Source organism: Oryctolagus cuniculus, chromosome 16, assembly GCF_964237555.1.
Source record: "Oryctolagus cuniculus chromosome 16, mOryCun1.1, whole genome shotgun sequence".
NCBI lineage: Eukaryota > Metazoa > Chordata > Mammalia > Lagomorpha > Leporidae > Oryctolagus > Oryctolagus cuniculus.
Window position 1 is genome coordinate 58,437,480 of NC_091447.1, and position 23,985 is coordinate 58,461,464.

The 23,985-nt window shown below is 72.2% G+C and overlaps 2 protein-coding genes across 7 annotated transcripts; one reads left to right on the forward strand and one right to left on the reverse strand.

Annotated features, from left to right (window-relative positions):
* The first annotated feature begins 4,704 nt into the window (after positions 1 to 4,704).
* Positions 4,705 to 12,447, forward strand: PTBP1 (polypyrimidine tract binding protein 1). Of its 6 annotated transcripts, none has more exons than XM_051842294.2 (15): positions 4,707 to 4,847; positions 5,658 to 5,688; positions 7,407 to 7,482; positions 7,571 to 7,743; positions 7,829 to 7,975; positions 8,054 to 8,224; positions 8,315 to 8,425; positions 8,529 to 8,703; positions 8,936 to 8,992; positions 9,617 to 9,765; positions 10,628 to 10,661; positions 10,873 to 10,965; positions 11,076 to 11,292; positions 11,405 to 11,482; positions 11,565 to 12,447. In XM_051842294.2, exons 1-15 carry the CDS (start codon positions 4,840 to 4,842, stop codon positions 11,695 to 11,697), a joined length of 1,653 nt encoding a protein of 550 aa, XP_051698254.1. In that variant the 5' UTR covers positions 4,707 to 4,839; the 3' UTR covers positions 11,698 to 12,447. The 6 variants fall into 6 exon arrangements, with proteins under 6 accessions (XP_069915582.1, XP_069915584.1, XP_069915585.1 ...); XM_051842293.2 differs by having other exon boundaries at positions 4,708 to 4,847; positions 8,915 to 8,992; XM_070059481.1 differs by having other exon boundaries at positions 4,705 to 4,847; positions 7,829 to 8,224; positions 8,915 to 8,992.
* Positions 12,086 to 18,734, reverse strand: PLPPR3 (phospholipid phosphatase related 3). Its single transcript, XM_051842292.2, has 7 exons — positions 18,080 to 18,734; positions 15,474 to 15,659; positions 15,259 to 15,400; positions 14,399 to 14,594; positions 14,255 to 14,312; positions 14,005 to 14,178; positions 12,086 to 13,926 (listed from the first exon to the last, which is right to left on the reverse strand). Exons 1-7 carry the CDS (start codon positions 18,149 to 18,151, stop codon positions 12,655 to 12,657), a joined length of 2,100 nt encoding a protein of 699 aa, XP_051698252.1. The 5' UTR covers positions 18,152 to 18,734; the 3' UTR covers positions 12,086 to 12,654.
* Between the last annotated feature and the right edge of the window lie 5,251 nt (positions 18,735 to 23,985).

Below are 23,985 nucleotides of genomic sequence, written 5' to 3' on the forward strand. Positions count from 1 at the left end.
TGCCCCAGTGCCGGGTGCCCGGGGGGCTTCCCTCTGCCCCAGTGCCGGATCCTGGGGGGGGCTTCCCTCTGCCCCAGTGCCGGGTCCTGGGGGGGGGCTTCCCTCTGCCCCAGTGCAGGGTCCTGGGGAGGGGCTTCCCTCTGCCCCAGTGCCGGGTGCCCGGGGGGCTTCCTTCTGCCCCAGTGCTGGGTCCTCGGTGGGGGGCTTCCCTCTGCCCCAGTGCCGGGTGCCCGGGGTGGGGGGCTTCCCTCTGCCCCAGTGCCGGGTCCTCAGGTGGGGGGGGCTTCCCTCTGCCCCAGTGCCGGGTCCTCGGGGGGCTTCCCTCTGCCCCAGTGCAGGGTCCTGGGGGGGCTTCCCTCTGCCCCAGTGCCTGGTGCCCGGGGGGGGCTTCCCTCTGCCCCAGTGCTGGGTCCTTGGGTGGGGGGCTTCCCTCTGCCCCAGTGCCGGGTCCTGGGGGGCTTCCCTCTGCCCCAGTGCCGGGTCCTCTCAGGTGGGGGGCTTCCCTCTGCCCCAGTGCCGGTCCTGGGGGGGCTTCCCTCTGCCCCAGTGCCTGGTGCCCGGGGGGGGCTTCCCTCTGCCCCAGTGCTGGGTCCTTGGGTGGGGGGCTTCCCTCTGCCCCAGTGCGGGGTCCTGGGGGGGGCTTCCCTCTGCCCCAGTGCCGGGTGCCCGGGGTGGGGGGCTTCCCTCTGCCCCAGTGCCGGGTCCTGGGGGGCTTCCCTCTGCCCCAGTGCCGGGTCCTGGGGGGGGCTTCCCTCTGCCCCAGTGCCGGTCCTGGGGGGGCTTCCCTCTGCCCCAGTGCCTGGTGCCCTGGGGGGGGGCTTCCCTCTGCCCCAGTGCGGGGTCCTGGGGGGGCTTCCCTCTGCCCCAGTGCCGGGTGCCCGGGGTGGGGGGCTTCCCTCTGCCCCAGTGCCGGGTCCTGGCATTGCTGAGGTTTGGAGCTGGGATGCTGTGTGGAAGGGGCCATCCTGGCCCTGCAGGGTGTGGGGCAGGGTCCCTGGTGTCCCCCATCCACGGTGGACGCCCCCTCAGTCCTAGGCATCCCCTGCCCCAGTAGCCGGGGCGCTCCCAGCCCTGCAGGGCGGTGCTGGACGAGGTTGTCCCAGGTGTGTGGTCGGCCCCCCCGCCCCCACCTGCACAGGTGACCCCGTGGGCAGGCGATGACCCTGTGCCGGGCAGGGAGCAGGCACCAGGGTTCTCTCAGGGTGGGGCTCCTGCTCCCACTCCCTGTGGAGAATCTTCCTTAAATAAATTGTGCAAGGCCAATGCGCCTGGTCAGGGGCCGGCGCCGGACGTCTCCCTGGCCTAGCCCTGCCCTCACGCACAGGCTGGACTGGTGTCCAGGCCGCTGTGACCATGGCTACCAACGGGCAGCTTGGCACCCCACACCCCAAGCCTCTGGTGTTGGGCCCACAAGTGGAGACCAGGGTGTGTGGGCAGGGCCACACCTCTCCTGAGGCGTCTGAGGGAGGGTCCTCCGGCGCTCTCCCGGCTCCCGGGGGCTCCAGGCTCCCCCAGACTCGTGCCCTGCTGCTTGGCTGAGGCGCCCTCCCCCACGGCTCTCCTCGCCCAGCCCCTCGCCATGGCCATCCCTACCCCACCCCCGCAGTCCACAGCCTCCCCTCCTTTGCAAGCTGCAGGGGAGAAAAGCCCGGGTGTCTGGGCCCTGCGCGTGGCCACCCCTGGGTTCCAGCCCTGACTCCAGCCCCCGGCCAGTGCACACCAGGGAGGCAGTGGTGGCCCGTGTGCTCGGCTCCTGCACCCACGTGGGGGTCCCGGATGGAGCTGGCGGCTGCTGGCTTCAGCCTGGCTGTTGTGGCCATCTGGGGAGTGAACCAGCAGAAGGAAGACCTCTGTCTCTGTCTCGCAAGGAAATGTAAGAGTAAATAAGTGACAGCCCAGGGCAGCAGGAGCGCGTCTGGGGTGCTGCAGGCAGCGGGACCTGGCGGGAGGCCGGGCCAAGGCCAGCGCGGGGCTGGGATCTGCTTGCTCTGCGTGTGCCCAAAACACGGCCATGAAAGCCGCGGTTCCCGCAACAGCCTCATTGACACTGAGAGGCAGAGTTGGGGGTGGGGGAGAGGGAGGGAGGGAGAGAGGAAGGAAGGGAGGGAGAGAGAGAGAGGGAGGGAGAGAGAGAGGGAAAGGGAGGGGGAGAAGGGGGGAGGGATAGAGGGAGGGGGATGGCGGGAGAGGGAGAGAGAGACCGCCATCCGCTGGGTCACTCCCCAGATGCTGCATCAGCCAGGGCTGGGCCAGGCCCCAGCCAGGAGCCCGGCGCTGCCTCTGGGTCTCCCCGTGGGTGCAGGGCCCAGGCACCCTGCTGCTTTCCCAGGTGCATTAGCAGGGGGCTGGGTCGGGAGTGGGCCAGTCCCTCCACCGGCCCCCTGCGGGCCCCGTGGAGCCCCATGTGTGGGCTTCGGTGACGCCCTCGGGCTCCTGCACACCACAGCCCGTCTGAGACTCGCCCCTGCGCCTGGCTGCGCTGCGCTCCAGGGTGCCCCCACCCCCCCGCCCCGCCCCGTGCGGGCTTGTCCGGGCTTCCGCAGATGGACGCGCCTCCTGGGGCCACTCCACAGCCACTCACGCCGATCGCCCAGGAATGGCCACACTGCTGCCCCTTCCAAGCCCCCCAACTCCCCTTGAGCAGCAGGGGTGGGGTTCTGGGGGGGAGGGTGCCTGCTGCCTCCTGGGAGCAGCACTGGGTGTTTGGGTTGGGGCGGGGCTGGGGCTGGGGGCCGGTGGGTCAGGCAGGCAGAAGCCCGGGGCAGGGGAGGGAGGACGCCACCTCCTGCCCCACCCCTTCTCACCCAGATCGGAGGGTGGGGTTGGCCTGGGTTCCCGGGGCTGAGCCAGGAGCCGCCCGCGGCCTCGAGGGCCCCCACTGGAGCTGGGAGATGGGCTGAGGGCCTGGACGCCTGCCACGGCCACACCCTGGGTTCCTGCCCGGCCGCTTTCTGGGATGGGCGCAATAAGGAAGCACAAATTCTGAACCTGCAGCTGCACGGCCGCCGGCCCACGGGAAGACCCCCGGGACCCCGGCCCCGCCCCCAAGTTTGACACGGGGTAAACTGAGGCAGGCCCGCCCTCCCGTCGTGTCAGCAGCGCGGGGCGCACACGGGGCAGGGCCCCAGGTCTCCGGGTCTCCCCGGCTTGGCTCCCGGTACCGCAAGGTGAGCCGGCGGCCCCTGGCTGCTCAATCATTCAGGGAGGCAGCTGGCAGGGCCGGGAGTCGGATGACACCCGCGCCGCCCTGGGGGGGTCTGGCCCGGGGCTCTCTCTGTTCCTTATCTCAAAGACTGCTGTTCATCCCCCAGTGAGCGCAGTGGCCAGGGCTGAGCCAGGCGTCCACTCTGCTCCCCCGCGGGTCTCTGCCCCCATCCCTGGTGGTCCAGCGGGCGGGGGCGCCCGGAGGCAGCTGGCCGCAGCCACCCCGGCGGCCGCACCTTCCCCGGCAGGGACCCCGGGCGGCCCGCGCGCCGCGGCAGCCGCCCCTAATCCCGGCCGGAATCCTCTGGCGCCGGGCCCGCGTCGGGGCTCCAAGGCTGCTGGGCCCCGGCCAGGCCCGGCCCTGGAAGCGACGCCGCTGCCACGACGACGCCCACGGGAGGGGCAGGGCGCCCTGGCTGCAGCCGGGGGGCCTCCGCGCGGGGCGAGGCCCGGGCTCCACTGCTGGGCCGGAGCGGGGCCAGGTCCCCGGGCCGGCGCCCCGTGCGCGCCCAGACAGCGCGGAGACCCCATGCGCCTCCGCGCGGGGCGAGGCCCGGGCTCCACTGCTGGGCCGGAGCGGGGCCAGGTCCCCGGGCCGGAGCCCCGTGCGCGCCCAGACAGCGCGGAGACCCCGTGCGCCTCCGCGCGGGGCGAGGCCCGGGCTCCACTGCTGGGCCGGAGCGGGGCCAGGTCCCCGGGCCGGCGCCCCGTGCGCGCCCAGACAGCGCGGAGACCCCGTGCGCCTCCGCGCGGGGCGAGGCCCGGGCTCCACTGCTGGGCCGGCGCCCCGTGCGCGTCCCCGCGACCCTTCCCCCGCGGCCCGGCTTCAATTCTTGGGCCGTCGGGCAGCGGCTCGTGCTGGCGGCCGTCACCCAGCAGGGCCCGGGCCTCGGATTCCCCGCGCCCCTGCGGCCGGCCGGGCGCACCGCGCTCCAGCCTCGCTGCTCCGAAGCCGGACGGGACAGTCCAGGCTGACCGGGATCGTGTCCCGGCCGTAGGCTCCGTGGCCGCGGGCGGGCACAGCCTCGGCGGCTCGGCCCCGGAGGGACAGCTCGTAGAGAACTCAGCTTTTTGGCCACGTGCCCACAAGCATTATGGAGCCCCCGGAGTTTTCGTGCCCGACTCCAAGATGGCGACGCGCCTTCCCTGGCCCTCGCGCCCCGGGCGGCCTGTGCCCGCTTGCAAGATGGCGGCAGCCTAGGGCAAGCACGCTTCCTGCCGCCTGACTCGCCACGTACCCACTCTCAAGATGGCTTCTTCCGCCAAGGCCCAGGCCGGCTGGCGGCCAGATCATTGGCTCTGAGCTCGTCACGTGCGTCCGTACTCTCCTCCCCTCCCCCGATTCCACAGGACGTTTCCGCCTCGGCTCTGACGGAAGGCCGCCTTCTCCAATAGCGTTCTGGTATCCGCCTTGCGCCCACCCCCCTGGCGGCCCGGTAGCCACTGAGAGACGCCGGCCGGGGCCCGCGAGGCTCTCCCCGCCCCCTGACCGCCGAGGGAGCCAATGGGCAGCGCGCGCGGGGGACGTGTGCGGGCGTCTCCGCCATTTTGTGAGTCTATAACTCCGAGCCGTTGGGTCGGTTCCTGCTATTCCGGCGCCTCCACTCCGTCCCCTGTGGGTCTGCTCTGAGTGCCATGGACGGGTGAGTCGCGTCCGCCACGCGCCGCGCCGCGATCCCCGGGCTCCACCCGCGTCCCCGCCGCCACACGGGCGGCCCCGGCCGTCGCCCCGCCGGGAGGGGTGCGGGCTCCCCTCCCCCCTCCGCGTGGCGCGCGGGATCGGGGCTTCGGGGCGGCCGGGGCCGCGCTCTCGGGCTGCGGGGCCCTCGGACCCGCGCCCGGCCCACTTCCGGGTCCGCGCGCCCGCAGCTCCCGGCGCCGGGCGTCTCGCCGTCCCGGCGGCGCGCGGCCCTTCCCGCTTCCCGTCGGCGCCGCGCGCGTGCGCAGACGCGGGCGCGGCCCTGTGCGCGTGCGCGGGCCTCGGCGGGGGCGCGCGTGTTTCCCGCCGCGCGGCCGCGGCCCAGGGGCCGGGGCCGGGGCTGGGGGGCGGCCCGGGCCGCGGGGGCCGGTGCGTCGCGGCGCGCGGGCGGGAAGCGGGGCTGCGCTCGCCGGGGCGGGGCCGCGGGTGGAAGCGCTTCCTGCGTGCGGGCCCCGCCCGGCCCGGGGGCGGCCGCGGGCGGCTCTGGGGCGCGGGTCTCTGCAGACCCCCGGCCACGTCGGCGCGCGGGTGGATGCGGCGCCCCGGCTGTCAGCGCCGCCCGAGGGCGCGGGGCTCTTTGTCTGGACCTCGGGAACTCGGTCCAGAGGCGGGGCCTGGGGTCCCGCTGGGAGGGAGGGGCCCTCAGGACAATGGTGGCCCCTTTCCGGGCCGAGCGGGCCTGCGCGGGTGGGGGCCCGCGCCCCCGGGTCGGCGCTGCAGCCCGGGGCGCTGATCTCTGGCTTTCTCTCCGCAGCATCGTCCCAGACATAGCAGTTGGCACAAAGGTATGGCGGTCTTCGAGCCGGCGGGGGCCGCGGGCGGCGGCGGGGTGTGCGGGCGGCGCGGGCCTGAGCCGCCGTCGTGGGCCCGGCCCGCCTCGGCGCCGTGTCCGGGGCGGCGGGGCCGCGGGTGTTCCGGGAGGCGGGCGCTCGGCGGTTGCTGGTGTGTGGATGTCAGTGCGTCCCGCGGTCACGCGTGTGCCTGCGCGCTGCGGGCCGGCTGGCTGCCCCCCGGGCTGCGTTCCGCCCGTGTGCGTGCGCGGGGCAGCGCAGGCCTGGGCGGCCGCGGCTCCAGGACAGCCCTCGCGGGCTTCCCGTGCTGCGTCAGCGCGGGCTGTCCCGGGCCGGCAGGGTTTCCTCTGCGCCCGTGCGGCCGGGCGCCCTGCGCAGCTCTTCCTGTGGGCGCCGGCGGGCTGGGGGCCGGGCCGCGTGGGCGGGAGTGGCCGCGGTCTGCTGGAGCGGCCTGGGCTCCGGGGCCTGCTGCCCCGGTGGGCTAGAGCGTGCCCGCCAGACGGCTGTGGGCGCGCCGGCCGCCTGCCGTGGGAATGCACACGGGGCCGGCAGCCAAGGAGGCCGTCCTGGGCGGCCCGCCCGCCGCTCTGGGCGGAGGCCGGCGCCGCGATGCCCCTTTTAAGGTTCGTGCAGTTAGCACATGGGAGCCGCATGGGTGCCTGGACGCGGTCCAGCGGGGTAAGGCCGGGCGGCTTCCTGTGGATCCCACGGTGCCCCCGGTCCCCCGTGGGCATGGGGCGCCGGCTTCCTGTCTGCGGCACCGTCCAGTTACAGGAAGGGCGGCTGACGCTGCGGTCGGCGTGGTGGGGGCCGGCTCCCGGCCGAGGGGCTGTGGAGGGCTGGTGGGGGCCGCTCGGCTCCGCCTTCTTCCCGGCGGCTGGCGGTGGGCTCCTCCCACTCCGGTCTGTGGGAGCCTCTCGTGGGGCAGCGTCCTGGCATGGCCTGGAGGGGGAAAGTGGAGAGGCCACGTTTCCCTGCCCTGGTTCTGGGGGGCTGGGTGGAGCTGGGCGGGGGTCTGCAGCCTGGGGCGGGCTGCCTGCGCGGCTGCCGGCATCCTTGTTTCGTGTAACCGAGTCGCCCTGTCGCCTGGGGCTCCGGTTTCAGCTCTGAACAGACCTGCTCTATGCACGGGAGGCCCCGCCCCCTGCCCGGACGGGCTCCGTGCTGGCCCGGGGCACTTGGGCTGGGGGGGGAGTCAGCCCCCACAGAGGGGTCCTGGCCCCAGGGGGCTCTGTTCACAGCAGGGCTGGGGTGGGGGCAGGGGCGTGGCGGGTGTTGGCACGGGAGCAGGGCTGGGGGTGTGGGTGGGGTCTGGCCACTGCCTGTGTTGTGGAGCTGGGGCATGGCTGGGGGGTGGGAGCAGGGGGTGGGTCTGTTGTGGAGCAGGGGCGTGGCTGGCAGGGCGCAGGGGTGTGGGTCTGTTGTGGAGCAGGGTGGGCGCAGGGGTGTGGGTCTGTTGTGGAGCAGGGGCATGGCTGGCAGGGTGGGAGCAGGGATGTGGGTCTGTTGTGGAGCAGGGGTGTGGGTCTGTTGTGGAGCAGGGGCGTGGCTGGCGGTGTGGGCGCAGGGGTGTGGGTCTGTTGTGGAGCAGGGTGGGTGCAGGGGTGTGGGTCCTGTTGAGCAGGGGCATGGCTGGTGTCCTGGGATGGGGCGTGGCTGGGTGGCGCAGGGGCGTGGCTGGCGGGCAGCCCTGCAGCTCTGTTCTCTGGCAGCGGGGATCTGACGAGCTCTTCTCTACCTGCGTCACCAACGGCCCCTTCATCATGAGCGGCAGCTCCGCTTCTGCAGGTAGGGCCTGCGCCCAGGGCGGGCGGGCGGGCGGGCTCCCGGGCGGCGGGTGGCGCCGGATTGGTGAGCCGACCGCCCCCTCCCCCAGCAAACGGCAACGACAGCAAGAAGTTCAAAGGTGACAGCAGGAGCGCGGGCGTGCCCTCGCGGGTGATCCACGTGCGCAAGCTGCCCGGGGACGTCACGGAGGGCGAGGTCATCTCCCTGGGGCTGCCCTTCGGCAAGGTCACCAACCTGCTCATGCTGAAGGGGAAGAACCAGGTACCCGGCGGGCGGGGGGGCGGCAGGGGGGCGTGCGGCGGGGGGGGGGGGGACCGCCATGCTCACACCCCCCCCCCCCCCGCAGGCCTTCATCGAGATGAACACGGAGGAGGCCGCCAACACCATGGTCAACTACTACACCTCGGTGACGCCGGTGCTGCGCGGCCAGCCCATCTACATCCAGTTCTCCAACCACAAGGAGCTCAAGACCGACAGCTCCCCGAACCAGGCCGTGCGTGCGCCCGCGGGCGGCGGGGCGGGCGGGCGGGCAGGCGGGGCCGGGCTCGGGCTCACGCGGCCTCCTCCACAGCGGGCCCAGGCAGCCCTGCAGGCCGTGAACTCCGTGCAGTCGGGAAACCTGGCCCTGGCCGCCTCGGCCGCGGCGGTGGACGCGGGGATGGCGATGGCCGGCCAGAGCCCCGTGCTCAGGATCATCGTGGAGAACCTGTTCTACCCGGTGACGCTGGACGTGCTGCACCAGGTGAGGCGGGCGGGGCCGGGCGGCCGGGGGCGGGGCCAGGGCGGAGCCGGGCAGCCGGGGGCGGGGCTCAGGCTGCCTGTGGCCCTGCAGATCTTCTCCAAGTTCGGCACCGTCCTGAAGATCATCACCTTCACCAAGAACAACCAGTTCCAGGCGCTGCTGCAGTACGCGGAGCCCGTGAGCGCCCAGCACGCCAAGCTGGTGAGGGCCGGGCCGGGGCTGGGGAGGGGGCCGGGCGGGCCGGGCCGGGGCTGGGGAGGGGGACCGGGGTCCCTGGGCGCCCCTCACGCGCTGCTGCCCCCAGTCCCTCGACGGGCAGAACATCTACAACGCCTGCTGCACGCTGCGCATCGACTTCTCCAAGCTCACCAGCCTCAACGTCAAGTACAACAACGACAAGAGCCGCGACTACACGCGGCCTGACCTGCCGTCCGGGGACAGCCAGCCGTCGCTGGACCAGACCATGGCCGCCGCCTTCGGTGAGGCCCCCTCCCGGCGCGCCGAGCACCAGTGTTAGGATGCGCGGGGGTCACCCCGGCCCGCCCCAGGCAGCACCCAGGGAGCCGGCTCCTGCCGCTCCGCGCCCCGCCCAGCACGGCCCCAGGGCCCTCCGGGAGCGCGGCCGCCCGCCCGCCCGCCTGCCCGCCCGCCGGCTGTGGGTGCGATGGTTAGTGTCTCATTTGTTTCTAGGTGCACCTGGTATAATCTCAGCCTCTCCGTATGCAGGAGCTGGTTTCCCTCCCACCTTTGCCATTCCTCCAGCTGCAGGTACTCAACACTCGGTCTTGACCCCACAGCCGGTCGTGCATGCCCACGCAGCGGTCAGCAGGGAGAGCCAGCCCGCGGGGCCGCCTCCCTGGGAGGGCGCAGGCAGCCGCAGGGCGCCTGCCCCGGGGGCGTGGCGTGGACAGGGCCGGCCTGAGCCCGCGGCCGCAGCTGTGTGTGCAGGCGACTGACCGCCCAGTGTTTGGTTCCCTTCAAGCAGCTGCAGGACGAGGACCGGTGCCTCTGAGGGGCTTGTCCCTCGCAGGGTGACGCTGGCCTGGTAAGCTGCGGCCCCGGAGCATGCGCGGCGGGCGCAGGTGTGCGTCGCCTGGGCGCCGTGTGGGCGCCGCGAGCTGTCCTGTGCAGGCCCTGCTTGCCGAGGGCCCGTCTGCCTTCCCGGACCCAGGCTTCTGTGCTGCTGCCGCATGCGTCGGGCCGGCCGGCGGGCCGCGCCGAGCCGGGAGGAGAGGGCGTGCCCGCGGAGCAGCGGGCGGGGCCTGGAGCAAGCGCCCGGCTCGAGCCGCCGCCGCCGCCTCCCGCGGCTCCTCTGCATGAGGACCGGGCGTCTGCACTGCCCGCGAGGGTGCTCCGGGCTCGTCTCAGCGCTGACCTGCTCTTCCTCCCCAGGCCTCTCCGTCCCCAACGTCCACGGAGCCCTGGCCCCGCTGGCCATCCCGTCGGCAGCGGCCGCAGCGGCGGCGGCAGGCCGCATCGCCATCCCGGGCCTGGCCGGGGCGGGCAACTCGGTCCTGCTGGTCAGCAACCTGAACCCTGAGGTACGTGGGCCTCCCTGGCCGCCCCGGGAGCCCGGGAGGCCGTGGCCGGGTGGTGGTGGCACAGGCCCGCCCCTCCGTGCCTGCACTTCCGTCTGGCTGGCTGTCGTGGTCTCCCTGTGCTCCTGTTCTGTGACACCCTGGCTGCGTTTCCAATCCCACGTGTTGAGAGTTGCCGTGTCTGTGCCGCACGCGAGGTCGCCTAGCGCTCAGCTGGGGGCGAGCAGGGCCTGGGGCGGGCGCCAGGTGTCCGGCAGCCCATGGGAGAGCCTGGGTTCCCTATCAAAAAGGCCCCACCCACATGGCCCTTGATTGGCGGCTCTGACCTTGGGGGGGCAGTCTCCCTGCCTCTGCCCCGCCCCCCAGCTGGCCACTGTCCATCCCGTGATTCCTGCTGTCTGGGACTCCGCCCCGGTCATGGGTGACCCTGCTGGGCCGCTGTCTGGGCGGAGTCCCAGAGCCCCCTGCGGCCTGCCGTGTGGAGTGTGCGGGAGCGCGTGGCTGTGTGGCTCGTGTGGCTCGTGGCTGGCGTGACTGGCTGTGTGGCTCGTGGCTCGCGTGGCTGGTGGAACCTGCGGTGTTTCTTACGTATTTACTGACCTGTGTTTTTGCTACTTTTTTCTTTTTTCTCCTTCCCTCCCCCTTTTTGTTCTTCCTGGTCCGGAATTTCTTTGCCAACTGACTGCACGGTACTTCTGCTTCCTGTTGTTGCTTGAAACAAAACAAAACATACATAAAATCCCCCCCAAACCCTGCTCCGGAAACCAACCCTTGAATATTAACATCCTGGCAACTCATCGCGGCGGCCGGTGGCGCCGGCCCCCCTCTCCCCTGTCCCTCGCTGCCTTGCTCTGCTGTCCTCTAGAGAGTCACACCCCAAAGCCTCTTTATTCTCTTCGGTATGTGACATTCGCTCTTATTCCTGCGGGGCAATTGCGGTTCGGCCTCGCCCGCGGACCCCAGGCGGCAGGGCGCCCGCATGCTGCCCAGCGCCCAGCGTGGCCGGCCGGGGCCGCGCGGGCCTGGCGAGGGGGGCGGGGCCTGCGGGCTGGCGGGAGGCGGGCCGGGCGCGCGGGACTCAGCGGCCCCGTCCGTCCCGGGCTCTTGAAGGCGTCTACGGAGACGTGCAGCGCGTGAAGATCCTGTTCAACAAGAAGGAGAACGCCCTGGTGCAGATGGCCGACGGCAGCCAGGCGCAGCTGGGTGAGGGCCGGGGGCAGGAGGGCGCTGGGGGCGGGAGGGCGCCGGGGGCGGGGCGGGCTGGGTGAGGGCGGCCCCGCCCCCGCCCTGCTCAGCCCCGCCCCCCCCCCCAGCCATGAGCCACCTGAACGGGCACAAGCTGCACGGGAAGCCCATCCGCATCACGCTGTCCAAGCACCAGAACGTGCAGCTGCCGCGCGAGGGCCAGGAGGACCAGGGCCTGACCAAGGACTACGGCAACTCGCCGCTGCACCGCTTCAAGAAGCCGGGCTCCAAGAACTTCCAGAACATCTTCCCGCCCTCGGCCACGCTGCACCTGTCCAACATCCCGTGAGTGCCGCCCGCCCGCCCCGCCCCGCCCCGCCCCGCCCCTCACGGCGCCCCGCCCCCGCCCCTCCTGGGCTCCGCCCCTCACGGCGCCCCGCCCCGCCCCTGCCCGCAGGCCCTCCGTCTCCGAGGACGACCTCAAGATCCTCTTCTCCAGCAACGGCGGCGTGGTGAAGGGCTTCAAGTTCTTCCAGTGAGTGCGCCCCCCCGCCCCGCCCCGCCCCGCCCCCCACCCCCACCCCGCCGCCCCCACTCACCCCCACCCCCACCCCCAGGAAGGACCGCAAGATGGCGCTGATCCAGATGGGCTCCGTGGAGGAGGCGGTGCAGGCGCTCATCGACCTGCACAACCACGACCTGGGCGAGAGCCACCACCTGCGCGTGTCCTTCTCCAAGTCCACCATCTAGGCCCGCGGCCGGGCCGCCCACTTCCGTCATTCCAGAAAAGCCACTTTAACGCAGCTGAAGTGACCTTAACAGACCAGAGAGTTTATTTTTTTAAAGAGAAATCAGTTTACCTGTTTTTAAAAAAAATTAAATCCAGTTCACCTTTGACCGTGCGGTGGCGGGTGACTGCGGCGGGGGCGCCCCCCTGGCCGCGCGGGGCCGCCCGCACCCTCGGCTTCCTCGTGCCTTAAACCTGCCTGCCTTGGGGCCGCCCCCAATCATGTGCCTGAGGCCGGCGGGGGCCCGGCCGACCCCCAATCAAGTGACGTGATTCTCGCTCGCCCCTCCCCCGCGCTGCGGGCCCGCCTGTGCCTCGCCGTGTTCCACGTGACCAAATAGCCCCACGTATATGCAAGAGCTAGCGAGTACCCAGTACCTTAGCCCAGGGCGCAGCGCTGCCCGCCCGCCCCGCCCCGCGCCCGCCGGCCCCCACCGGGCCGCCCCCGCCCCGCCCCGCCCCGCCCCGCCCCGCCCCAGGTTTGGACCAAAGTTGCGTTTCGTCTCTGTGCCTGCTCCGCGCTGGGCCCGGGCGGCGGGACTGACTGAGTCTTAGCGCCCCCGGCGGGGGGCGCCCAGGGTGTACATATTTATGGTTTTTTATACCTGTGAGAGCTCGGGGCGCGGTTTTCTATGGCGACAGATGTATATTTTGTCAGCGCGGCCCTGTACGGCGCGCGCCGAGAGAACTCAATTAAACGATTTTACAACAAACTGCACCTGCCTCTTCTTCCGTCCACGCGCTCACGCGGGCGCGCCCTGGCCCGGCTGTTGTGGGGTCCGAACTGGCCGCGTGGGGTCCCCGCCCGCGCCCTTCCCCCAGTGACCAGCGAGCCCGCAGTCCACATCTGCATCTTTATTCCTGGTCCACGACCGGATGCCCCGGCCCGCCCCCCCCCGCGCCCCTGCCCGGCCCCGCGCTCAGTCCTGGAAGCGGCGCGCCTGCATCCTGCGGTAGTAGCCCTCGGCCTCCGCCTCGCCCGCCTCGCGCTCCCCCAGCGCCGCGCGCCGCAGCGTGGACTCGCGGCTGGCCGGCCCCAGCGCCCCCTCGGCCGCGCCCGGCGGGGGCAGGCCCTCGCCCGTGGCCAGGTTCACGGTGGCCACGGCGGCGAACCGCGGCTCCTCCTGGTCCACGTCGCTGACGGAGGAGCCGGGGGACACGCCCGCGGCCTTCCACTCCCAGGACGCGGGGGCGGCCGACAGGTGCACCACGGGGTGGTGCGGCGCGTGCGCGTCGATCGTGACGATGCTGGCCGAGTCGCGGTCGGACGGCGAGCGGTACTGCGACGAGTCGGAGCTGGCGCTGGACGACGACGCCGTCTCGGCCGCCTTGGGGCCCGGCGCGCCCGGGGCCTTGGACATGGCGATCACCTGCAGCAGCCGCGGTGGGTTGGCCACGCGCGGCTGCGCGCCGGGCGCGGGCACGACGGCCCCGCCCTTCTCCGCCATGGCCAGCCACTTGGCGCGCACCGCGGCGCTGCTCTTGGGGGACAGCCCGGCCGCGGGCGGCGCGCGCTCCTCGGGGATGTGCAGCAGCGGCGGCGGCCCCGCGCGCGGCGGGAGGACCACGCGCGGCGCAAGCCCCGGCCGCGCCTGCACTGCGGGGTACAGCGAGGGAGGCGCGGGGCCGCCCTCCTCGCCCTCCCCCTGCCCCTCCTCGTCCTCGTCCTCCTCCTCCTCCTCGTCCTCGTCCTCCTCGTCCTCCTCCGCCATCGGCTCCGCGGGCGCGCGCAGGTGTGCGGGGCTGGCCTCGTCCGGCAGCCCGGGGCCGCGGCCCTCCAGCGTCTGCTTCCACTCGCGGATGAGCTGTTTGGAGCGGGTGGCGTCCAGCGGCACGTGGATGGTCATGTGGCGGCGCGCGGGGTCGTCGAGGGAGGGCGCGCTGGCCCGCGGCAGCGTGTTGCTGAAGGTCACCATGTTCTCCTTGACCATGGGGCTGCGGGGTGCCAGCAGGTCGGCGTCCACGCTGGCCCGCTTCAGGCTGCCCAGGGACGTCTTGTCGCGGGCCACGGGCCGCGGCACGCCCTCCAGCCGCCCGGGCGGGCCCAGCTCGTCGGTGCTGGCCGACTTGCTCTGCTGGTACACGGAGTCATGGCCGCGCTGCGTGAGCGCGCGCAGGGCATCCTTGGCTGGCGCCGGGGCCGCGGGCTTCTCGGCCGGCGGGGCGCGGAAGTTGCCCACCGCATGGCAGGCCTGCGGAGAAAGAGCGGGGTGAGGCCCGAGCCGGCCGCGGCGGGTGCGGCCGGGGTCCCGCCCCGCCCCCGCGCTCACCAGGTAGGCGGCGATGCCGGCGCCGATGAGGAAGCCGGCGTACACGTCCACGGGGTGGCTGCGGTACTGCGTGACCTGCGTGAGCCCGCACACGCCGGCCGCGATGGCGAAGGCAAACACCAGCACGGGTTTGAGCAGCTTGGTGGCATCCGAGATGACGGAGTTGAAGTACATCTAGGGAGGGCGGGGCGGTCAGCGGTCAGCGGGAGGCCCAGGCGGCCAGAGCGGGGGCTGCGGGGGCCGCACTCACCGAGACGTAGACGGCCGCGAAGGCGGACAGCGTGGCGTGCTGGGACGGGAAGGTCTTCCTGCAAGACGCGCGCCCGTGAGCCCCCGGCCCGAGTGGCCTCCCCGCCAGGCCCCGCCAGGCCCCGCCAGAGCCCACCCCGCTCACCGTGCAGACAGGATGGCGTGGGTGTCGTGGCCCGAGCAGATGTCCTGCGTGATGTAGGGGTTGGCCTCGCACGACGTGCCCAGCAGGGTGTAGTTGGGTTTGCAGACCGTGAGGAAGAAGGGTGCGTGGTAGCCTGTGGCCAGCTGAATGATGTCTGTCACCAGGGCCGTGGCACACAGGCCAAACACGTGGACGCCTGGGGGGCGAGAGGAGCTCAGGGCCAAACACGTGGACGCCTGGGGGGGAGTGGACCTCAGGGCCAACATGTGGATGCCTGGGGGGCGAGAGGAGCTCAGGGCCAACGTGTGGACACGTGGGGGGGAGTGGGCCTCAGGGCCATCGTGTGGACGCCTGGGGGGGGAGTGGGCCTCAGGGCCAGTGTGGACACTTGGGGGGAGGGGACCTCAGGGCTAATGTGTGGACACGTGGGGGGGAGTGGGCCTCAGGGCCAGTGTGGACACTTGGGGGGAGTGGGCCTCAGGGCCATCGTGTGGACGCCTGGGGGGGGAGTGGGCCTCAGGGCCATCGTGTGGACGCCTGGGGGGGGAGTGGGCCTCAGGGCCAGTGTGGACACTTGGGGGGAGGGGACCTCAGGGCTAATGTGTGGACACCTGGGGGGGAGTGGGCCTCAGGGCCAGTGTGGACACTTGGGGGGAGGGGACCTCAGGGCCATCGTGTGAACACTTGTGGGGAGGGGACCTCAGGGCCAACATGTGGACACTTGGGGGGCGAGTGGGCCTCAGGTCAACATTGGACACCTTGGGGGGTGGAAGGGACCCCAGGCCCGACACCTGGATGCCCGCAGAGGACACAGTGGTGGGGGCCCCAGCAGGGCAGGGCGGGCCAGCCTGGCCACTCACCCACGAACCGAACGGTCCGGCGCAGGAAGGAGCTGAGGCGGCAGCCGCCGGCGCTGATGGTGCCCTCGGCCCCGCGGGGGACGCCCCCTCGGCCCCACGGCCGGGACTGCACGCAGTACAGCAGGCCCTCGCCGATCATGATCTGCCGACAGGGGGGTGCTCAGGCCGCGGCCGCGCTGCCCACGGGCCGGCCGGGCCCCGGGGCGGGCACTCACCGAGGCGGCGGGGGCGGCGAAGGCCAGGCTGAGCAGCATGAGCAGCGGGATGAGCTCGTCGCTGGTCTCCACGTAGGGCATGGAGAGCGAGCGGTCATAGCACTGGAAGCCCACCCTGGCCGGCCTGAAGACGTCCGTCAGCTCCAGGAAGTACAGGGACACCACGGAGGACGCCACGATGGGCAGCTGCGGGCACACGGCCCCCGCCGTCAGCCCCGGGCGCTGCGCACCCCGACAGCAAGGGACCCCGGCAGCCGGGGAGACCGAGGCTGAAGGCCTGCGGGCCAGGACAGGGGCTGGGCCCAGGCAGGCTGACCAGTGCGCTGGGGCCCTAGGAGGGGGCAAGGCAGACGCGGCGCCGCCAGCCCCGTAGCTGAGCGCAGGCTGAGTGTCCGGGAGCGGCTGGGTTCCCGTCCAGGGAGCCTCCGTCCAGCACTGGCCCGCTCGGCCTCTGCCTGGGCTGCAGCCCCTGCTCCACGGAGGGGCAGGTGTGGGCGACCCTGATGCAGGTGGACTCCTGGCCAGGCTGGGGGTCTGTGAGCCCCTCCCCCAGCCCCTGTGAGCCCCTCCCCAGCCCTGTGAGCCCCTCCCCCAGCCCCTGTGAGCCCCTCCCCCAGCCCCTGTGAACTCCTCCCCCAGCCCCTGTGAGCCCCTCCCCCAGCCCCTGTGAGCCCCCAGCCCCTGTGAGCCCCTCCCCCAGCCCCTGTGAGCCCCTCCCCAGCCCCTGTGAGCCCCTCCCCAAGCCCGTGACCCCCCCAGCCCCTGTGAGCCCCTCCCCCAGCCCTGTGAGCCCCTCCCCAGCCCTGTGAGCCCCTCCCCCAGCCCCTGTGAGCTCCTCCCCCAGCCCTGTGAGCCCCTCCCCCAGCCCCTGTGAGCTCCTCCCCAGCCCCTGTGAGCCCCTCCCCCAGCCCCTGTGAGCCCCTCCCCCAGCCCCTGTGAGCCCCTCCCCAGCCCCTGTGAGCCCCTCCCCCAGCCCGTGACCCCCCAGCCCCTGTGAGCCCCTCCCCCAGCCCTGTGAGCCCCTCCCCAGCCCCTGTGAGCCCCTCCCCCAGCCCCTGTGAGCCCCTCCCCAGCCCTGTGAGCCCCTCCCCCAGCCCCTGTGAGCCCCTCCCCCAGCCCTGTGAGCCCCTCCCCCAGCCCCTGTGAGCCCCTCCCCCAGCCCTGTGAGCCCCTCCCCAGCCCCTGTGAGCCCCTCCCCCAGCCCTGTGAGCCCCTCCCCAGCCCCTGTGAGCCCCTCCCCCAGCCCCTGTGAGCCCCTCCCCAGCCCTGTGAGCCCCTCCCCCAGCCCCTGTGAGCCCCTCCCCCAGCCCTGTGAGCCCCTCCCCAGCCCCTGTGAGCCCCTCCCCCAGCCCCTGTGAGCCCCTCCCCAGCCCTGTGAGCCCCTCCCCCAGCCCCTGTGAGCCCCTCCCCCAGCCCTGTGAGCCCCTCCCCCAGCCCCTGTGAGCCCCTCCCCAGCCCCTGTGAGCCCCTCCCCCAGCCCTGTGAGCTCCTCCCCCAGCCCCTGTGACCCCCCCAGCCCTGTGAGCTCCTCCCAGCCCCTGTGACCCCCCCAGCCCCTGTGAGCCCCTCCCCCAGCCCCTGTGAGCCCCTCCCCCAGCCCCTGTGACCCCCTCAGCCACCGTGAGCTCCTCCTCCAACCCCTGTAAGCTCCTCCCCCAATCCCTGTGTGCTCCTCCCCCGCTATGGGGGTGGGGCGGGGCGAGGGGGTGGTCCTGAGCCCAAACCAACATTGCGGACTCCCCGGGAGGGCGTCCTGCAGCTGCAGGTTCCTGGGAGCTCACACACGCCCGTCTGACCCAGTGGCCCCCACACAAGCACTGGTTCGCGTCCCGGCTGCTGCACGTCTGATCCAGCAGCAGCAGATGGCCCAGGCCCCGCACCCGAGGGGGAGGCGGATGGAGCCCGGCCCAGCCCTGGCCGTCGCAACCATTTGGGGAGTGACCCAGCAGGTGGACGATCCACCTCTCTCTCTCCTGTCTGTACCGCTGCCCTTCCGACAAATCGATAAATAATTCTGTAAAATAAACTTAATGTCGACAGTCCCCAGTGCACGGCGAGCCCACTTCAGGCCTCTGCAGGCTCCGCAGACGTAGACGCCGGCGCCCGCCGGCCGCGCAGTGAGGCTCAGCGGGCCGCGGGGGTGGTCGCGGCGCCAGGCGTGCTGGGGGCGTTGCCCGCGGAGGTCGTGCACCCACCGTGTGCTCCTCCTGCCTCCAGAGCGCCGCTGGCCCACGGGGGTGCTGCTGCGGGCCCAGACCTGCCCGCCCAGGGCGCTGTCCCACAACGGCCTGGCGGGGGCTGTGGGAGGGGCCGGAGTCCAGCCCCGGAGCTCTAGGCGTGCATGAAGAAGGGGGGGGCGCCGCCGGGGCGGGGAGCAGGGGCCCTGCCCCCACACGGCGCGATGGAGCCGCCGCCCCGGCCCCCGGCCCCGCACCTGTCCATTCCCGCTCTACAAAGGGGCGGGGGCGGGGCGGCCTCGCAGCTGGCAGAGGAAGGCCCGGAGCGCAGACCCCCGCACCGGGAGGCATCCCGCAGCACCCGGGCGACCCCGCGGGCCGCCCGCCCCAGCTCCAGGCCCCCGCCCGCCCCGCCCGGCCCCCCCTCACCTCCACGAAGTAGAAGCAGGGCAGCAGCGTCATACTGTCCTTCGGGGTCCTGCTGGCCTTGGCCGGGATCATGGTGTTGCGGGCGCCGCAGGCCGCGGCTGCGGGGGCACCGAGCCGCGCGGGCGGCAGGGGCGCCAGGCTGAGCCCCGGGGACCCGCGCCCGCGGGGGAGGGGCGGCCGGGGACGCGTAGCGGCCGCCGAGGGACACTGAGGCTGGGGGGGCGGGGGTCGCCTGGGCACCAGGGTCGGCTTCCGCGAGGAGGGCGCGGCCGGCGCGGCGGGAGCTGGGGGTCCCGGGAGCGCGCAGGGCTGGGTGGGCCCAGCCCGCAGCCCCTCACCTAGCGCTGCGGCGCTCCGAGGACTGCGCTGGGCTGCGGCGAGGGGCGCACAAAGGCGGGGCGCACAAAGCGCGGCCCCTCCCGGCGCGCGGAGCGGCGGCAGCCGGGGGCTCGGCCCGGAGACCCCCGCGCTGGCGGCGGCCTGGACGCGGCGCGAGGGCGAGGGGCGGGGCTCTTTGTCTCCGCGGCCCGGGGCGCCGCGCGCGTCCCCGCCTCCCGCGCGGGCGCGGGTCTCAGGCTCCGCGCCCCCGACGCCCCTCGCGCCTCTCACCCGCTCGCGACGTCCCCGGCCCCCGCCCCCGCGCCCGCCGCAATCGCGCGCGCGTTTCCATGGCGAGCTCCCGGGCGCCCGGCGGGCGGGAGACAAAGGAGGGGGTGGGCGGGGCGGGCCCCCAGCCCTCCCCGCGTCCCCGCCCCCTGCAGCGTGGGGGTCCCAGCTTTCGGGAGTGTGCGGGGTGTGCGGGGCGGCAGGCGGGGCCCAGGTGTGCGTTAAGCTAATGCGCACTTAGGTTGTGCTTGCTGTTTGCGTGGGGTTCCTCCCCAGCCGCGCTGTGGATTCCCACTGACCCATCTCACAGATGGGGACATCGAAGCCTGGGGCACTTAAGTCACTGCCCAAGGTGCCCGGACCCAAATAGCAGGGTTTTTTATTTTTATTTTATTTTTTTATTTTTTATTTTTTGACAGGCAGAGTGGACAGTGAGAGAGAGAGAGAGAGACAGAGAGAAAGGTCTTCCTTTGCCGTTGGTTCACCCTCCAATGGGCGCTGCCGCCGGCCCACCGCGCTGATCCGATGGCAGGAGCCAGGTGCTTCTCCTGGTCTCCCGTGGGGTGCAGGGCCCAAGCACTTGGGCCATCCTCCACTGCACTCCCTGGCCACAGCAGAGAGCTGGCCTGGAAGAGGGGCAACCGGGACAGAATCTGGTGCCCCAACCGGGACTAGAACCCAGTGTGCTGGCGCCGCAAGGCGGAGGATTAGCCTAGTGAGCCGCGGCGCCGGCCTTAGCAGGGTTTTAAAATAATTTTTTGGGGATGTCGGTTCAATTCCCACCAGCTCCACTTTTTTTTTTTTTATGTATTTGAGAGGCGGAGTTATAGAGAGAGACAGAGACAGAGAGAGAGGTCTTCCATCCGCTGGCTCACTCCCCAAATGCCTACAGCAACCAGAGCTGCCAGGAACCCATCCCGGTCTCCCACGTGGGTGGCAGGGACCCAAGTACCTGAGCCCGCTGCCGCCCCGGTGCACGGACACAGAGAGTGCGCCTGGGGGGTGCATGCCTCCTGGGGCTGCAGGTGCCTCACTCAGGAATGGGCACCTCGAGGTCCCAGCCCCACAGAAAGCGGGGTGGCGTGGCCACCGCTGTGCATGGGAACGCAGAGGTGGCCCAGCCGGGAGGGAGGTGGGGCCTCTGCCCGGGGCGGCCGCCCGGCCCCAGGCCTTCCCAGACCCGGCCTGGATGCCGTTGGAGTCTTGGTGTTGAAAGGAGACCGCCAACGGCCCGGGGCAGGTGGGGAGGGGGAAGTGGGGCAATCGCCGCTGGCGCCTTTTGGGGGCCACGAGGGGTGAGGGGTGCTCTGCCCAGGGCCCAGGGGACTGACTGCAGAGTCCATGGAGAGTGAGGGCAGGGCAGGGGCCGAGCGGAGCCCATGTAGCCTGGCCCCACTGCACAGGCAGAGAGACGAGGTGGGGGGCAGGGGCCAAGCGGGAGCCCAGGTAGCAAATCCACCCTGGCCTGCGCAGGGAGAGGGAGGGGCCCCGGGACCCCACACCTCGGTTTCCCCTTGGAAATGAGCCCCCCTTAAAGAAAGAACCTGAGGTGGGGGCTGTGGCACAGCTGGTAAAGCCGCCTCCTGCAATGCCACATGGGTGCTGGTTCGAGCCCCGGCTGCTCCATTTCCCATCCAGCTGCCTGCTGACGCGCCTGGGAAGGCAGCGGAAGATGGCCCAAGCGCTCGGGTCCCTGCACCCGCGGGGGAGACCCGGAAGCAGCTCAGATTCCTGGCTTCGACCTGGCCCAGCCCCAGCCATTGCGGCCATTTGGGGAGTGAACCAGCAGATGGGAGGGGTCCAGCGGACGCTGGCCGGCTGGGAGTTGTGCAGACACCGGGCCCACGCTGCAGCTCCTCCAAGGGCGACCGACCTGCTCCTGCCCCGGGCGGCAGAGGCGAGGTCATGGTTGGAGTCGCGGGTTGGATGGGGACCGCGTCCCAAGGCAGCGGAGACCCCAGTGGGTCCAGTCCCCCGAGCTCCCTGCACTCGGGAGCTGCAGGTTCACGTCCTCAGACAGACGCGCCCCGGGGTCCCTGCCCCCACCCCTGCTGTGCCAGCAGCACCCCAGCCACGGCCCAGGGCGTGGGGCCCCAGAGCTGGGGGACACACGGCTCCGTGCCCCTCCTTCCCTCCTCCCTGTCCCCACCCCAGACGAGCCCTGCTCCGTGTTGGTTCTGGGCTCACAGCAGCCGCTGGGCTGGACACGTGGCTGGGGCCTCAGGACCGGGCGGGGCGGCATCCCCCAGGCGCCAGGCGCTGGGGTGGGCGGGAGCTGCCTCCCCTGTCTCCAGGGAGAGCCGGACCCCCGGGTCCAGCAGCAGCGCCGGCCGCGGCGACCCTGAGCCCACCACGGCCAGGCGTCCACCTGTCTGTCCACCTGCGTGGCGGGGGTGGACGAGGGCAGCGGAGCCCTGGGTGTGGGCCGGTCTGCCTGCCTGACCCACGCCGGGGCAGGTGTCCTGGGAAGAAATGAACCAGTGAGCGCTGGCGGTGGACGAATGAGTGAGGCTGCCCAGAGCCGGCGGGGCGGGGGGTGGGCGTCTACCACTGACCAGGGTTCCTCCAGCCTCAGTCTGTCCACCTGCCAATGGTCAGATTGTGGACCCTCGTGCTGCGGCTCCAGTCTCTCTGACTGGTCTCAGTCCCCGTCCCCCGGCGGCGGTGGCACCCCCGGCCCTGTCGCGGGGCACCCAGCGCCGGCAGTGGGCGGGGGCCGCCTGGACCCCTGCCTGCGCGGGACTGACCCACCACCCCCTCCAGGCTCCGCCACCGGCAGTCCCGGACTTGCTGGCTAGCGTGTCCCTCAGTGGACAGGGTCCCTGGAACCTGAGGCTGGGTGGCTCCTGCCTCCCGCGTGGGGGCGTGGCCAGCTGGCCCTGCCTCCTTGGGAGGTCCCGAGGTGCGTGGTGGGGCGGCCTGGGCCAGCTGCCACTCATTCCTGCCTCGCTGTCTCCTCTGGGCATGGACCCTCCCCAGAGCTGGAGGCTGCCGTAACAAGGGGGGAGATCAGGACCGCCTTGTCGGGGGGCTTCCTGGAGGAGGCGGCAGTAGTTGAGCCGAGACTGGAGGTGTGGAGAGAAGAGGCCAGGGGCTGGGCTGGGGGCATTGCAGGTGCAAAGGGCCAGGGGCAGGAGCAAGACTGGGATGTGAGGTGAGGGCACCCGGAGCCAGGCCAGCGCAGGGGGCAGTGATGGGCAGTGATGGACAGCAGGGGAGGCCCGGCGAGGGCGGGCCCAGGGCCAGAGGGCAGTGGCCTGGACAGCGGCAGGTAGAGGCAGCTCCTGCCTCACTGCCCATTCTGCTGCCACCTGGTGGCCGCGTACCTCAAGTGGGCCCCAGAGCCCCCCGCCTGCCCCTGGTCAAGGCTTTAAACCCAGCCGGCCCCCAGCGGGAGAGGCCATTGCACCCGCGGTTTCGGTGACGACGCCGGGGTGGCTACTGGAGAGCACTCCGCGCCCCAAAAGCCCCTCGTGTGGGTTCCTGAGGAGCGGGAGGCGGGGAGGGCCCGGGGGTGGGTGTTCGGTGCGGCGGCCACCACACCCCCTGGGCTGTCCCCATGCCACATCAGAGCGCCTGGGTACCAGTCCCAGCTCTGCTCCCCGCTGGCGCACGCGGGGGCAGCAGTGGCGGCTCAGGCGCTGGGGCCCGGGGGCAGTCCTGGCTCCTGGCTCCAGCCATTGCAGTCCTGTGGGGGGTGGACCAGCAGAGGGAGGACCCCTCTCTCTGTTCCTCTCTGCTGCTCTGCCTCTCAGAGAGGGAGAGGGAGCGAGAGCGAGAGAGCGAGCACCCCGAGCCTCTGGTTCATTTCCCGATGCCGGCCGCAGCCAGGCCCTGGCGCAGGCTGAAACCGGGAGCCAGGGGCTCGCGGTGGGCGGCAGGGACCCAGCATTGAGCCGCCCCTGCTGCCTCCCAGCGTGCACCAGATGGAGCCGGAGCCAGAAGCAGGGCCAGGACTTGAACCCAGGCCCTCGGATAGGGGATGTGGGTGTCTCAGGCAGCGGCTGAACGGGGAGAGCGAACAGGTCCCCCCCCCCCCCGCTTCCATCTTAAAGAGGAAGAAGCGGAGTCGCAGGGATGGGAGTCAGGACGGGGGTCCACACTCAGCCACCAGGGCTTGTGCTGGCCCGGTATACAGGTGGCGCTCAGCAAACGCAGCTGCATTTACTTATGTGGGGTGGCGCTGTGGCCACCGCCTGCAGTGCCGGCTGCTCCTCTTCCCATCCGGCTCCCGCCGTGGCCTGGGAAAGCAGCGGAAGACGGCCCAGGTCCTCGGGCCCCTGCACCTGCACGGGAGACCAGAGGACGCTCCTGGCTCTGGTGATCGGTTTGTCTGGAGAGACGCAGAGAGACAGACAGAGAGGTCTTCCATCCGCTGGCCACTTCTGATGGCCGCGAGGGCCGGGGCTGAGCCAGGCTGGAGCCAGGAGCGTCCTCCGGGTCCCCGACGCTGGCGCAGGGGCCTGAGCACGTGGGCCGACCTCTGCTGCCCTCCCAGGCCACAGCAGGCAGCTGGATGGGAAGCGGAGCAGCCGGGACTCGAACCGGCGCTGCAGACGGAGGCTGCATCCCCACCGCGCCCCAGCCGGCCCCAGTCAGCCTCAGTGCAGCCGCGTGGCCGCCACGGCTCTCCCCACGCCGGGGAGTGTGTATGCAACAGACGCTCACTCACGGTCCCATGCTGGCAGCCGGAGCCAACTCAGCGCGTGGGTGTCTGAGCCAGCAGGGAGGGAGAGCTGCCCCAGTGAGCGCCTGCTGTGTGCCAGGGAGGGAGCCCAGTGAGCACCTGCTGTGTACCAGGGATGGAGAGCTGCCCCAGTGAGTGCCTGCTGTGTGCCAGGGAGGGAGCCCCAGTGAGCGCCTGCTGTGTACCAGGGAGGGAGCCCAGTGAGCACCTGCTGTGTACCAGGGAGGGAGCCCCAGTGAGCACCTGCTGTGTACCAGGCTGGCTGTGAGCACCTGCTGTGTACCAGGGAGGGAGCCCCAGTGAGCGCCTGCTGTGTGCCAGGGAGGGAGAGCTGCCCCAGTGAGCGCCTGCTGTGTGCCAGGCTGAGGTGCAGCCCCTGTGAACACCTGCTGTGTGCCAGGGAGGGAGCCCAGTGAGTGCCTGCTGTGTGCCAGGGAGGGAGCCCAGTGAGTGCCTGCTGTGTGCCAGGGAGGGAGCCCCAGTGAGCACCTGCTGTGTACCAGGGATGGAACCCCTGTGAGCGCCTACTGTGTACCAGGGATGGAGAGCTGCCCCAGTGAGTGCCTGCTGTGTGCCAGGGAGGGAGCCCCAGTGAGTGCCTGCTGTGTACCAG

Coding starts and splice junctions, on each gene's coding strand:
- PLPPR3 (XM_051842292.2), bottom strand. CDS start 18,151: ATGATCCCGGCCAAGGCCAGCAGGACCCCGAAGGACAGTATGACGCTG. Junction 15,401..15,473: donor TCGCCGCCCCCGCCGCCTCG/GTGAGTGCCCGC, acceptor CCCTGTCGGCAG/ATCATGATCGGCGAGGGCCT. Junction 14,179..14,254: donor TCGCGGCCGTCTACGTCTCG/GTGAGTGCGGCC, acceptor CGCCCTCCCTAG/ATGTACTTCAACTCCGTCAT.
- PTBP1 (XM_070059481.1), top strand. Junction 9,766..10,627: donor TCAGCAACCTGAACCCTGAG/GTACGTGGGCCT, acceptor GCTGTCCTCTAG/AGAGTCACACCCCAAAGCCT. Junction 10,966..11,075: donor CGGCAGCCAGGCGCAGCTGG/GTGAGGGCCGGG, acceptor CCCCCCCCCCAG/CCATGAGCCACCTGAACGGG.